General features: G+C 34.3%; 1 protein-coding gene across 4 annotated transcripts in view; it reads right to left on the bottom strand.

Annotated features, from left to right (window-relative positions):
* Positions 1-203: 203 nt before the first annotated feature.
* Positions 204-15,075, bottom strand: part of LOC138705915 (serine-rich adhesin for platelets-like) — a 50,805-nt gene continuing 35,933 nt past the window's right edge. For all 4 annotated transcript variants that reach the window (XM_069834676.1, XM_069834679.1, XM_069834675.1 and 1 more), the window contains exons 7-8: positions 11,505-11,634; positions 204-4,198 (exon numbers count right to left, since the gene is read on the bottom strand). In XM_069834676.1, coding sequence (XP_069690777.1) covers positions 3,968-4,198; positions 11,505-11,634 — 361 coding nt within the window. In that variant the 3' untranslated portion in view covers positions 204-3,967. The remainder of the gene's footprint in view (positions 4,199-11,504; positions 11,635-15,075) is intronic.

Genomic DNA, 15,075 nt, shown 5'->3' with positions numbered 1-15,075 from the left:
AGAGTCGGCCCATTACTTTTGTCTGGTGCTAAATACAAACATGCAGAGACATTACTTTCAATGGAACTGTAAACACAAGCAAATGTTTAAATCACAAGACATAAGGAAAAGTATTATGCACAGTAGTATTCTGCGGAAAACTCTTACACAAAAGCAAAATTACGATATTTTAAAATAGAATGGTTTAAGAATATGGTGACATGTTCTTATAAATTATTAAGTTTCTTTATTATATAAACAACATACATGGTCACAATGAAACAAAATATTGAATAATAAGTGGAATTCTTGATCATTAACTTTACACTCTATTACAATACTTTGGTCTTGGTAAAGTACAAATGATTATTCAACTATAATGTCATTCTAATTAATATAAGATTTCAGTCCTGACTCTCACATATATAGCAGTTACATTACATTTCAAGAAAAATTATACCTCAAACTCAGACTGTCCAGTTGCTCTATAATGCACTATAATACTGAGCTTTAAGTGATAAAAATGACTCTCAGCCATAATTTTCTCACAGACAAAGAACTTTTGAAATAACAGTTCATTCATTTCAATTAAAGTGGTGGGTGGAAAAAGGGAAATTTGATTTGATAAAATTGCCTTTTCCCTCTTCCCCCCCCCCCCCACAAAATGTATAGTTTCAAGGTATCTGCTGCCCTCTACAAGATGTTCACGTATTACTTTAAAGTATCAATTCTCTACTGAGTTATAGCTTATTTTATGTTGCTGAAAAATTGCCCTTTTCCACAGAATATATTATACAGTGGATCATTTCGACAACAATGACTGTTTTAGTTTCTTCTCAGCATTGTTTTACTTCAGTTCTGAAGGTTTCTGTCTTTCAATATGGATGTGCTGAATGTTTCTACCCACAAAGATGATGACTACAGCACTGACTATAGTTTTAGTGAACTGAATGCATCAATTAAAAATAAGAGAAATAACAGACGAAACCAGAGAATGAAATATAAAATGCTTTGGGAGAGGATAGTTATGAAATTAAGAAAAGACAGTGGTAAGTCATATGAAACTAGCTCCAGTAAAGAAAGTCCATCTAAAGTTTTCAGATCAGTCAATGAGTGTTGCATGAAAGCTCGTTTTAAGAATGTATCTGTACCACAACAAAGTGCATTTTTCAATTCAATCTAGGAAACTGCAAATAAAATTTCCAAGACAAGTATTTTATGTCCATTGTTTCGGTACCGTTTAAATCGAAAAGAAGAGTGACTAACAAAGAGTAAAGAAGAAGAAGAAAATGTATTTTCAATGTGAACGTGTCAGTATACAAGGAATAATTATTTTTAAGCAAGACTGATTTTCATGGACTAGTTATTATATGTAACATAAGAAAATATTTGTGTTTTGGTTAATACAAAATAAATAATTAATATAAAGATATTTCAACATTGTTTTTATTCCATAGAAAAAGGGCAATTTTAATGTCAAATTTACATGATTATCTTATATTTTTTTACACATCAAAGTCCTTCAATATATAAAAATTTTATAAAAAAAAAAAACATTTCGAGAAACATAAATGTAGTAATTGAAATGAGTAAACTTTAAACAATGGTGACCAACTCGTGCTCTGTGTGTAAGAGCACTATTCACTGCACACAAGCAGTATGCCAGAATACAGTATATCATCCAAATGCTTGCAGTGCCAATATTGCTCTTTTCTGCTCATGAGTGCATGTGAATGCACACAGTGCTTCGTAAGAGCAGGTGAGTTGGGTTACCACTGCCTTAAAACAAACAAACATTTCTAGATTTAAATATTTCAAATGCAATTTACTAAAAGTATCATTTCGAAAAATTGCCTTTTTCCCATCCACCTCTTCAATTAACCTTAAACGAAGAACTTCGGTAGTAAATCCTTGCACCACTTGGCAGTCTTCATCAATCACTGCAGATAGCATGATGCCCCCATTATTTTACATAATTAAAAATATAAATTTAATATATAAAGAAGTTAAAGACAAATGAGAGAATGCATTTACTTTTTATTAAGTTTGACATAATTAAAAACATAAATTTAATATACAAAGAAGTTAGAGATAAACTTTGAAAAGAGAAATAAAGAAGAAATATCATAAACCATTTGCAATTAATGAGAACTTGCAAACATTAGTAGTAACATATTTCAGAAATGTACATATTCTGCATGTTAAAGAATTAACAAAATATTATTAACTCAATAATAGTCAGGCACTTATTTCACTATTGGAACAAATGTATTGTCTTCACCAATTAAACGCAAAGTGTTTGGTTCATTATATAATCCAGTTTGTTCTCATATAACATGGGAATGTTAGGACCTGAAGCAGTGCATAGCAGAAAGTCCTCAACTTTTTTTTTACAATCCCCCCTTCCATCTCACCAAACTTTTTCTCCTCAAAACGAACAAATGACTATGCCAAAAATCAAAGGCACTAACACTACACGAATTTAGTTCTTGTATTTGGTTTAACGGAGAAGGTAACTAAATAAGTCCTGAATTGCATTCCAATCCAATACAAACTCTGGATTATGTATTATTCAAACTTTCAAAATGCACCTGCCACAAAGAAGCAGATTTTTCCCAGATAATGCAGTCTATAATAACTAATACGCTAAAATATTAAATATTGAATATCTATATAAAGAGGCATAAGAGAAACAAGTAGCGAAATAAGAAGAAACAATGATTCAGTTACATGATGAATCTAGTAACTACAGTAAGGCACATACATAGTGTTTGACCTCACTAATCCAATTTGAAGCTTCAATATTCAATGTTTCCTATCACATTAGGTCGACATGTTATAAAAGAATCGACTATGTTCAGTTAAATACGCAAAAATGAAAAAATTATGAAGTCACAAAACAAAAACCTAAGAACTCTTTTATATACGTAGTATTTGTGAAAACAAAGCAAACTATTCGTATATGAGTTATTCTTTCCCGTTAAATTTGAATATTAAATTACGCAGTATTAATACCATATATATTTTCGAACACAGTAAACAACTGCAAAAACAAATTGTCGGAATCTGATGTCAGTAATTCACGTAACTTAACATTGTTGTAGTATTTAGGTACATCTTACACAATGGTGTTCAAATTAATTAGCAACTGTTTGTTCGTGTATTTCTTTTAGAAACAAGACAATATCGAAATATATTTAATGACACTGTTCACTCGAAAGATCTCTTCTATCCAAATGCAATTATTTGGACAAATTTTGTCTCATTTAATTTAGCGATGAATTTCATCATGTCATACATTTACCTAGTTTTCCTTTGTTTCTGTAATTTTAATATTGCAATATTTATAAATTGAAATGCATCTGTACCACAACTGGTAGTGTTCGAAGAAGGTAGTTGTAGGAAACTTCTGTGATTACAACTGTTAGTATAAAATATACTCAAGCCAACAATGACATATGATTAGAGGTAAGTGTGGTGAAAGATAAAATATAAGAACTACACTTATAACAAATAATGACAAGAAATAATTAAATCCTGTAAAAATAAACAAAATTCCCTGAAAAGAATTTGACAACTGCAGATGTTCATATAAATTCAATGGTCGAGCATGTTCTGGAAGAAGTGTGAGTTGATCAATAAACCTCAAGCATCAGGAAAAATGACAAACAATATGTGAAATATGGATATTAGCAGACTTAGACATACTCTTAAAAATTTTTCGAGTTTCTTCTATTTCCAGAAATATACTTCCACTTGATGGTATGAACAAACTGAGTAAATACGATGGTATACTGACATAAAGAACTGTTTGTTCTCGTCCAATTTTCCAAATGAAGGTGAAATTGTGCAGAAAAATCTTGTGCCAATCACAAGTGAATAAATGAAGTCAGAAAAATAAATATGATCTTCCTTAGCTAGCTGGTAACCCATTATCAGATTTATATTAAAAGAATGCTCAATAACTGGTTTCATTTCCAAAGCCATATTAAGGAAGTGATTCACTTCTCCAAATCGATATCTTAATATGAAAGCCATAATTCTTTTTTAAAGTACCAAGTAAAGTGTCCGTGACTATTAAACAATCTTGTTCGTTTTCACCAACAACTCTGTGTAGTGGTAAGACAGGTCCCTTGTAACTCACACTTCGCAGTCCATTAATATCTGCTACTTCTACACTGTACAGAAACTGTGATTCTGAAGTTCCAGTACAGATAGCCTGCAACAAGGAATCGAAGTCCGTTAAAAAAAGGTCACTTTGGATAGTTACTAAGGAAAAAACTTGACTAGTCATTTGGTACGAGATAGTGTACAAGCAAAAACCATTTGTACTTCTAAAACAGTAACACTGAAAGCACACATTTAGATGTTAATAGCATAAGCTCTTCCTATAAATCAGATCATATTATTTTAAGGTATGATAATCCTAAAATAAAACAATAATGCATTACAAAACTGAACTGAACATACTGAAAATATTTAAATTCAACGACGAATTTGTTTGCAAAGGCTAGAGCAAGACAACCTTGAACAAAAATAGCTTAGCCTTCCAGTTTGGGGATTGATGCATTAAGTCAGCTCCCTACTTCTCACAAAAGAAAAAAATATATATAAAAAACCAAATACCAAGTCACAGATGGTAGGACAGAAGAATGTGTGAATGGGTACCAATAGGAAGAAGAAAAAGACGTTCAAAAAAGACTTGGCTAGAAGGACTGAAAGCAGAAACTTTAAAGACCAGTGAATGGATAGAGAGAAATGGCATTTGGACACGGAAAGATGGCGATAGCTGTTATGAGACTGGGTATATATCAATTCAATTACTTCAAGAGGAAACATGGTGAAAAGAACTATGAAAATCTCTCTCAAAATGTTGTATGTTTTACTAATGGTTTGACTATACAAAGGTATTTTACAATTCATACTGGGTATTTGTTCAGATAAGTCAGACACTAAGATGAATTATATTATAATGTTATTTGTTTCTAATGAATTATCGTGTTGAAGTAATTTTATACACTTTTTGCAATATCTAATTTATAATCATATTGGTTAAATATACAAGGACATTTAAAACAACACTTTAAAGTGATATACAAAGACATTTAAAATAATACTTTAAAATTAAAATTTTAAAAGATGTTGTTTTCTAATGCCAGGCGTTTGACAATAAAGTCATTTATCCTCTTGCACTCCAATATTTTTCAAAGATATTGTCATGGTCAGCAGCTGAAGCACAGTTTTTGAGGTGTTGCGAATCCATTTCTTGGTTTGAGTTGCACAATAGGCAGTTAGGGGACTGATATATTCCAATTCTATGCAAGTGTTTGGCCAAACAGTCATGGCCTGTTGCCAATCTAAGTGCAACTACAGACGATTTGCATGGTAAATCGGGAATTAACTGTGGATTATGATGCAGAGAGTTCCATTTTTTCCCTTGAGATTGTGTTATCAAATTTTATTTGTTGAAGTCTAAGTATGAAGATTTAATAAATCTTTTCACAGAGTAATATGTAGATTTAGTAACAGGTCTGTAAATAGCAGTGCTGCCCTTCTTTGCTAAAACATCTGTATTCTCGTTTCCCAGGATTCCACAATGGAATGGTATCCATTGGAATACAATTCTTTTATTAAGTGTTATTAATTGAGAGAGCACTTTAGTTATTTCTGCTGTTTGAGATGAAGGTGTGTGTCTCAAGACTAGCTGCTTTGGAGTCTGACAATATAACTGCATTCTTAAATTTATTGATGTGGCATAGAAGATTCCTGAGACTTTCACTTATTGCAATGATTTCTCCATCAAAACTTATTGTTCCATATCCAAGAGATCTATAAAGTGAGAAGAGACAGCACGTAACACCTGCACCTGCACCTTGTTCCCTGGAGATCAAGGATCCGTCGGTGCATAAATGAAGCCAGTTCTGTGGAGGGTACCTAATATTAATGGTCTCTAAAGACAACTGTTTCATTATTTCATTGTTTACTTCTGATTTCAGTATGTCTTCTGCTTTCTAAAAATTCTCTGCTTAGCATTTCAACAGTATTTCTCCTAGACTTAACTGACTGCCAAACTTTCCTTTTAACAAATTCACCAATGTCATCTACAAGTCCCTTACCATATGATGTTGCAAGTAATTCCACGTTATATTTACAAGGTGCACTTCTCAAGAACAGGTGGAGTTGCTTCAACAAATCTGTTCTTAAAATGTGATGCAGACACACTGAATCACACAGAAATTTTATTAACATCTTTCAGGAGCTGTTGAAATATTTTGTCAATATAAGCAAGAACAGTATGCTTACAATGTGTTACATTTTCATGCACAATGACAAGTTAGTAACATTTCATTACCAATGTGCCAATGGAACGTGAATAAATTGACCTGTGTATGTTGGTAGTGTGCACTTCGGATTTTATCCTGGAATACATAGGTATAATTTGATAAAAAACTGACCTTGGTTAGTGCTTTGTTGGTTGTTGAATTGTTTGTAACAGCAGCACGTTCAATCTTGTAGGCACTGTTTTGCTTTCCTTTAATGAAAAAGTGCTTCAAGAACTGTGGCAGAAATTTAGCTGTATAATTAAACAGATTCATTACTGTCAGCTCCTCCATAACTTTACAAACCGGTACTCTAAATTCTTTTACTTCATTTTTTTATTTCTCCAGATATATCTAGAGAATTATTCTTTTTCTTTGAGCATAGGCTGAAATCTGTTACGGAATAATTTACTTTCATGACAAGTAATGCAAATGCCCATTCAACGATTCTGGCTTAAAGGATCACAAACAACTAAATCTGAATACTTGCTTGTGTATTTGGGTATTTAATAATTTTTTATGCGAAGTTTTCAATGTCTGAATTACATTTTGATGGTACTCGCCCATACATACATTGTGAGGAAGCTTAGTACTTAGCAGAACTTGTTTTGGTCGAGATTCTGAAAATTTCGACATTCACAAATTAATGTTAGGCTTCTCTTGTTGGAAAAGTTTGTAGATTTCATAAACAGTAAAACATTACATATTTTTCCTTTTACCATTGTATTTTGTGTAAGTAACAGTGTCTTTTAGACCATGAGTTTGCCTAATACTGTCATCCTGGCAATTGAAAGCTTTCACTCTTTGGCTTTTTTGAGTAGGCTACGGTATTTCTTGGTATTATTATAGTTTTTGCCAATCGAAAAACTGGTGCACTAAATAACTTTCTAACTACAGGCTTCTTACGATGTGTGGAACTCGGATGTGCACAATAGCAATGGCAACTGTTTTTGACAGTGCCCTTGATGTTTTGTAGGCTTCCGGTAGTAAACAAGCAGTGTTCTTATAGACTCAATTTGACGCTTTTCTTCAGAGCCCTGCTCTTTGCCACACGATTTCTTGTATCCTGCTTTCTTTAGCTTACAATTTTTCTTTCAACATTCTCTGGTAATGCTTTAAGAGCATTCATTGCATTTTTTTGTTCAATGGCAGGATGGCAGGGCTCTTTACTTCTTGTTGTTCACCCCGACTCTATGAACAGCTCACAGGTGCCTCTACTGCCAACAAGTGTAGACCACTTAATAGTAGTTTTTCAGAGACTATTCAGAGTTCACAACAGGCAATGGGTCCACATTATACTCGTAATGAATAATAATAATGATGATGATGATGATGATGATGATGATGAAGATGATGATGATGATGATGATGATGGAAAACTTGCCAACGCAATTCAGGGTAGAGCAGGATTTGAACTCAGACATCCTGGCTTATAAGCCCAGCAATTTAGCATGAAGCCACCATAATGGTTGTCCCTCCTAGTTTTTGTATGTACTCTATATGTTTCCTCTTGCATTCTTCGGAGACCTTTCTACTTAATTTGAAAGAATCTTTTTGTTTCTGACTGTAGGTTTGTTACAGGCCAAAATCTGACTAAATTATCTTAAATTTTCTTTCAGTTGACCTTGTAACATAAACTAATGTGTACAGAGAACTTAATAAAACTGAGCTTTTTTTTATCTATGTACGCTATTTACATCTTTATATTTCTAATACATTTTTTGCAATTAAGTCTCATTACTAAGAATGCCAGAGGAAATGCAGGAGAAAAATTATCATTTGTCACAGCACCAACTGTTTACCTGGCATGCAGATAGCTGATGGATGGGAAGTTTTTCACTGAAGAAGTGCTACTAGAAACATTGTATGTAAATTAAAAGCAGGTGTTTCTGGTCGTTCACTACAAAGCCAAGCACAAAATATAATTACATATTATAATGTCGCGAGACACTTGAAGAGTATAAGGAAACGCAAATAATATTATATTATGTCAGTGAACCAACAACTGGGATTAAGAAAAAATTTATTACAATATTTGTGCAAGAAAGAAAAATATCAGGGACTAACTGTGAACAAGTACATTTTTGGACTCGAGAGAAAACATAAGAGAAAATTGTGCTTGATGAATTTTTTGAGGATATAGCAAGGAGGAAAATAAATCAAGAATTTTATGCCACAATGTATCTATTTTCGGAATTAGAAAGCTCATCAGTGGGTTGCATGCATACACACCCCATGCACACATGTGCATACACAAATTATAAGAGGAAGATCTGTAGGATTAGCAATTACAGATGGGATGAAAATGTCATACAACAAGAAATATAATAATAATAATAATAATAATAATAATAATAATAATAATAATAATAATAATAATAATAATAATAATGAAGTTAAGGCCATCAGGCCTTCTTTTCCACATCACCAGGAATATGTAGCTACATACACAACATTTTTAGACAGCAGCGAAGAAACTAATTAGTAACATTCAATTACACAAAAACGTCGATACAATACAAGAACATTTACAATTACAGTAACACAAAACGAAAAAAAAAAGAACACAAAAACAATGAAAATGTTGAATCTGTATGCAATTAAACAAAGCTTAAGATCTATATTAATATTATTAATCTAAATAACTGAACGAGGAAGGGTAACTAATAATGCAAACAAGAAATACAATTATAAATGATTAGACGAAGGCTGTAATCAACACATTTTGTAATGTATTAATAATAAATTTCATAAGACAAAAAATATGTTTCTCACTTAATTTTTAATTTCGATAGCGCAGCAATCCCTGATGTCACCAGGTAGAGAATTCCACAGATGAGGTAATGATATTGTATAGAAGGATGAATATAATGACGTTCTATGATGAGGGATAGGAAGAAGTGCTTGATTCTGATTGCGCACTGTTGTGAGAAATTGAAAACGTGCTTCCAGGTAAGTGGGAGTAGAGGTATGCAAGAGTTTAAATAGCAGTGCCAATACACATAAAACAGAGAGAAAAATTAATATATTTGATTCATACTTATTTCCCATACAACATACTGTAGACTAAAATGAAAACCCTGTAACATAAGAACTGTCGCTATTTATTTTTCAGTACCAGTAATCTATTGAATATATATCACATCACATTATTATACATGTTTATTGTATTCAGGACCCTTGTGGTCACTCAAAATTCTTTGAGCTGATGTCTATAATTATGAAATTTATTTATATATATATATATATATATATATATATATATATATATACATATATTCATATATGAGGCCCCTCCGTCCTCATTGAATAATCATTGACTTTAAGTAGCCATACTGTGAATATTATGTCCCAGTACAGCTCAGATGGAAGGAGCGCTCAGTGTGCAGAGCTGAGAGGTCCGGGGTTCCATTTCTGCTCCTGGAACGAATTTTTCTCAACTTAATAGATATTTACAGTATGGCTACTTATAATCAAAGATTATTCAATGCAGTGGCGATTCGTGATATTTTTTGTATGTAGGATGAGATGACCAAAACAGAAATAATAATAACAATAATAATAATAATAATAATAATAATGATAATAATAATAATAATAATAATAATAATAACAACAATAGATTATGTAAAATTAATACAAGTAGGCCTATGTTAATCTTTGACTCACCATTCTGGAACTGGGAATTTACTTGTAGTAAAGTTCGATTCTCCTCCCTTCTTATTTGCGAAGGCATTTTATGTTAAATGTAGCTAATGGAATCTAACTGATGCTTGCCCATAGCAAAATTACGACAAAATATTAGTTAAAGCTTTGGAATCTAAGAGTATCATGCTCTCATTTGATTCTAATCTCTTTAGTTTCATAATGTCTCTTGCCTAGCTGATAAGAAATTTTAGACCAAGAAATGTTTTTCGTGATTTCTCACGAAGTTATGGGAATGGACAAAGGTTGTTTTGAAAATAAGCTCCTCAATATATCAAGCGATACTATGAAACACTTACTTACTTATGGCTTTTAAGGAACCTGGAGATTCATTGCTGTACTCACATAAGCCCGCCATCAGTCCCTATCCTGAGCAAGATTAATCCAGTCTCTACAATCATATTCCATTTCCCTCAAATCCATTTTAATATTATCCTCCCATCTACGTCTCAGCTTCCCCAAAGATCTTTTTCCTTCCAGTCTCCCAATTAACACACTATATGCATTTCTTGATTCACCCATCTCATACGTCTGGATTTAGTGTAACTTTTTCCATTCTCCTATAACTTCATCCCTCTTAGCCCCAAATATTTTCCTAAGAACCTTATTCTCAAATACCCTTAACCTCTGTTCCTCTCTCAAAGTAAGAGTCCAAGTTTCACAACCATACAAAACAACCAGTAACTGTTTTATAAATTCTAACTTTCAGTTTTTTTGAGAACAGACTGGATGACTATCAAACACTACTGATTACAAATCTGCTATGAATTAAACAATAAATTTAAATGGGACCAGAGTAATTCTGTTCCTAATTTACAAAGACATCTATTATTTTTTATGTGTAAATAATGCAGATATAGATTATAGGATAATGCAGGGTAGAGGAGCAATAAAGATGTTGAATGGAGTGCTATGGAGCAGGACAATAACAATGCAAACAAAAAAGAGAATTCTTGAGGTTATAGTGGAAAGTATATTGACATATGGGGCTGAAGGTTGGAGTCTATCGAAAGGCCAAAAAAGTAAGATACAGGCAGTTGAAATGGACGGCATAAGGAGAGGTGCTAGAATATCCAGGCTGGAAAAGAGAAGAAACGAGGATGTTAGAAGGATAATGAACATGGAAGAATCGGTGATTGCAAGAATTGAGAATAGACAACTTCAGTGGTATGGTCATGTAAGGAGGATGGATGAGGGGAGATGGCCAAACGTGCTACTTCAGTGGTCTCCAGCTGGTAGAAAGAAACGAGGAAGGCCTACTAGAAATTCATGGAGGGCTGGAATATTGAGAATGATGAATGATAAGGGACTAAATGAGCAGGATTGGAATGACAGACGCAGATGGAAAATGGGAATAAAGGGTAACCACTGAAAAGTGGAGAGGCCCTCAAAAGTAAGTAAGTAAGTAAATAATGCAACTCAACTTACATGCATGGTCCTTGCACAGATTTTATTATATACACACCTGCATCCATAAACTTTATTATATAAGGTACACACCTGCATCCATAAACAAGTATTTTTTCCACTGACTTTGTGACATAGGAAGAAGAGCCCCCAACCAGGAATGTCAAAGGCCTGGACGAGTGACTGAAAGGCATGTTTAGTCATTGTTCGTGTAAATTTATGCCTGTAATGATAAAAATTATACAATTTAATGACATGTGGCATTTGCTTTTCTCAATTCATTCTACATTCCATACAATAGGAGTTGAAAAATTAAATTCCATTTATTGTATTCAATAGATATTACATCTGCACTTAGCTTTGATATGTGGAAAAAGTCAAAAGTTATAATGCAAATATATAACCACACAATACAAAGCAAGCAAATTAATTCAATTTACAAGCATAAACAATTCATCAGTTGAGTAGATTGTATGAGAAAGGAGAAATGTTGCTAATTCTGTTCTGAACCTTTTTCCTTTGGCACTTAAAAGCTTTACGAAAATTAGGCAATGCATTGAAGATCATAATAAGTGGATAGTGAACTCCTTTCTTATTATAACAAAGGGTAGATTTGTGTCTTGTATTAAAATTATGAATGTCTTGAATAGTAGGCCTATTAAATATACCTTTGTTTTCAGCATAAAACATGACCAGAAAAAGAATATACTCATAAGATAAGGTCAATATTTTTTAATTTTGTAAAGCCTTTTCATATGGTGCCTTTTTATGCACACCTGTCATTATTCTTAGGGTTTTCTTTTGTAAAACATTATTATTGGTCGATCGCTAAACGTTTTATGAGTGAGAAATATTCAAATCCCCGAAAATGGAATAATTTATATTTCAACGAGCCTTTGTTGTGCAATTTAACTTCAAACTGAGTTACTGTGTCATGCGGACAATAAATGGCAGAGCACAACAGGGACTCTGCACATGTTTGTCTGTGGGAGCAGGGTTGGCGACTTATTGCTGCTAAGTTGGTGACATTGACACTAATCATCAGATAATCTTGCGTGAGAAAGTGAGACACAGACTGTAGCAGTCGCTTGTTGTGCCGTAAGTATGCTGTGTGTGTCTATTTCAGCTACATTACTCCATCTGCTGTCTCCTAGCACAATTATTCGTGTCTTACACTCATACTATGCCTTGTAACATTAATTGTTGTATTTAGTGATATAAGAAAGGAGTTGAAACAGAGCTTCCGGGCTAAGATGCCGTGGTCTACTGGTGCTGACGTTACCAGACGTTTCGTCTACTTCTACGACAGACATCTTCAGTGGTTAGGTATCCTCGGTCGAAGTCTTCTGCTCGGGATACCTGTAGCAACGTAGTGTCAAAACTAGACTAGTGGAACACGAACGGAACTGCAGATTGGGACAGCTGGATAAATCTGCAGTGGCGGAACATGCGTTTCAGGATGGGAGGCACGACATACAATTCTGAGAAACAGACATCCTCAGTAACACGTCCAATTACTTCCCCCACCTATTCAGGGAAGCGATTGAAATCCATAAACATCCAAACAATTTCAACTGTAAAGAAGAGGGTCTGAAACTAAACAACTGCTGGCATCCTGTCCTGAAACGGACACGTACAAAACCTGTGTACAGCGACGGTACGACGGATGGAAACCGAAATCCTGCGAGTGCTGTCCGCCACAATATTGGAACACAACAACCAGCCCAAGGTCACCGCACTCCAGCGAGCGCGGACCGCCGCAACAACTGTGCGCCACGACCAGCCCAAGGCCACCGGGACCGAGCAGGTCCGGGCCGCCGCGACCAAGCAACGCCACGGCCAGTCCAAGGTCACGATCTGACGGGCGCGGACCGCCGCGACAACGGAACACCAAGTCTCGGAGCTATAAATAAGGACGAGCAACCAGTCAGGTCATCAGTTGCTACAGGTATCCTGAGCAGAAGACTTCGACCGAGGATACCTAACCACTGAAGATGTCTGCCGTAGAAGTAGACGAAACATCTGGTAACGTCAGCACCAGTAGACCACGGCATCTTAGCCCGGAAGCTCTGTTTCAACTAGACACCGGCCGTGAAAGCCTGCATGCTAAGATAAGAAAGGAGTTTTTCTAAAAAGAATAAGACATCATTTTCATGAAAAGTAGGAGCAAGATTAATAAAAGACAAATGTTGTTGCCTTATTTATAACACTTCAGTGGCAATACCTAATAAAGGGAATTTAGAACACCCTCCACAGCAAATACCAGTTTGACTTTCCACCCAATTGTGAGGTTAGAAAACACAAGTTGCAGGAACTTAAATCCAAGTAGTATGCACAACAGATTCTCTTAACCAACTTTACAACTGAAATCAGCATCATTCAAAGTTAGCCACCTTCTTGCAAAGAAACGTAAACCATTTAGTGATGGTGAATTTATTAAGGACACGTTTCTAGAAATATCAGATGTATTTTTTCAAAGTTTCAAAAACAATAATGAGATTAGAGCTGCTTTTCAAGACCTCTAGTTATCACGAAATAATATGATGTGGCAAGTTGAAAAAAATGGATGAAAATGAGAGCCAACAATTGTAAGCAGACGTGTAAGTAACGCCTTATCTCTCCAGTTGGAATCCAGAGATATATTATACTGCTCAAATTTGTGTTTTTATACATATGGGTTTTAGTGATTTTACCTCAAAAGAAGAAATGCTTGGTATGACTCCTCTGAAAGAGAGAACTATAGGCTTGGACATATTCAATGCCTTCAAAAATTTTGTTGATAAGCTTAAATTGCCTCTCTTTAAATTGGTGTCCATTACAACAGATGGAGCAAAATCCATCACTGGTCATGCTAAAGGTTTCATTGCATTATACCGGAAAAATAATGACTTTCTAGATTTACTGCTTTATCACTGTATCCTTCATCATCAGGTACTGACCAGCAAATGAAGACCTCCCTCAAAGAATGTTGTATATCATATGCAAAAGCCGTTGATATACAACGTTCTTTGAGGGAGGTCTTCAAATGTTTAACACAAGGAGTGTGATGGACAAAGCCTTCAAAATTATAAATTCAGCCAAAATGTGAGGTGATAACTCAACATCCATTCCACACTTCCTACATGTTGGGTCATCAATGAGGCCCAGTATATGCGCAGATGCTTATTCAGATAGCAGTGTCCAGTCACAAGTCTGGTTACCCACCTTCAGGTTTTTCTTTCCACAGCTAAGAGTTATTTAGTTATGTTAAGTCCCGGTTCTCCAATAAAGAACTTGGCCTTAAACGAATATATATGATGAATGTCAAGTTTGATAGGTGGCATGGGTGACATTTGTGAATCTGATATGCACTGTTTCTAATTACAATTTTATAAATCTCATTAAGGTCTACAACTTTTTTCTAAAACAGTTCAATTGTTCTACATTATTTTCCAGGCTTCCATTGTCATAGTATAATCCTTCAACATAGTTCTTTATTTTCCCTACAGTGAATTCTAACCCTTTTCTGTTTTCACATTGCTTACCCTCTCCCCTTGATTCATCCTGTATCAGTCTCAACTTCAAGCTTTCCCCACCTTTTTGGTACCTTACTTGATCTCTGGATCTTCTAGCAGCAATGACTATTCCATATCATCTAAGTTGCTTCTGGGTAAGTAAAGAGATG

This window comes from Periplaneta americana, chromosome 9, assembly GCF_040183065.1.
Source record: "Periplaneta americana isolate PAMFEO1 chromosome 9, P.americana_PAMFEO1_priV1, whole genome shotgun sequence".
Lineage (NCBI taxonomy): Eukaryota > Metazoa > Arthropoda > Insecta > Blattodea > Blattidae > Periplaneta > Periplaneta americana.
The sequence above is the reverse complement of the archived record's forward strand: the minus strand, read 5'-3'. Positions and strand labels throughout refer to the sequence as shown.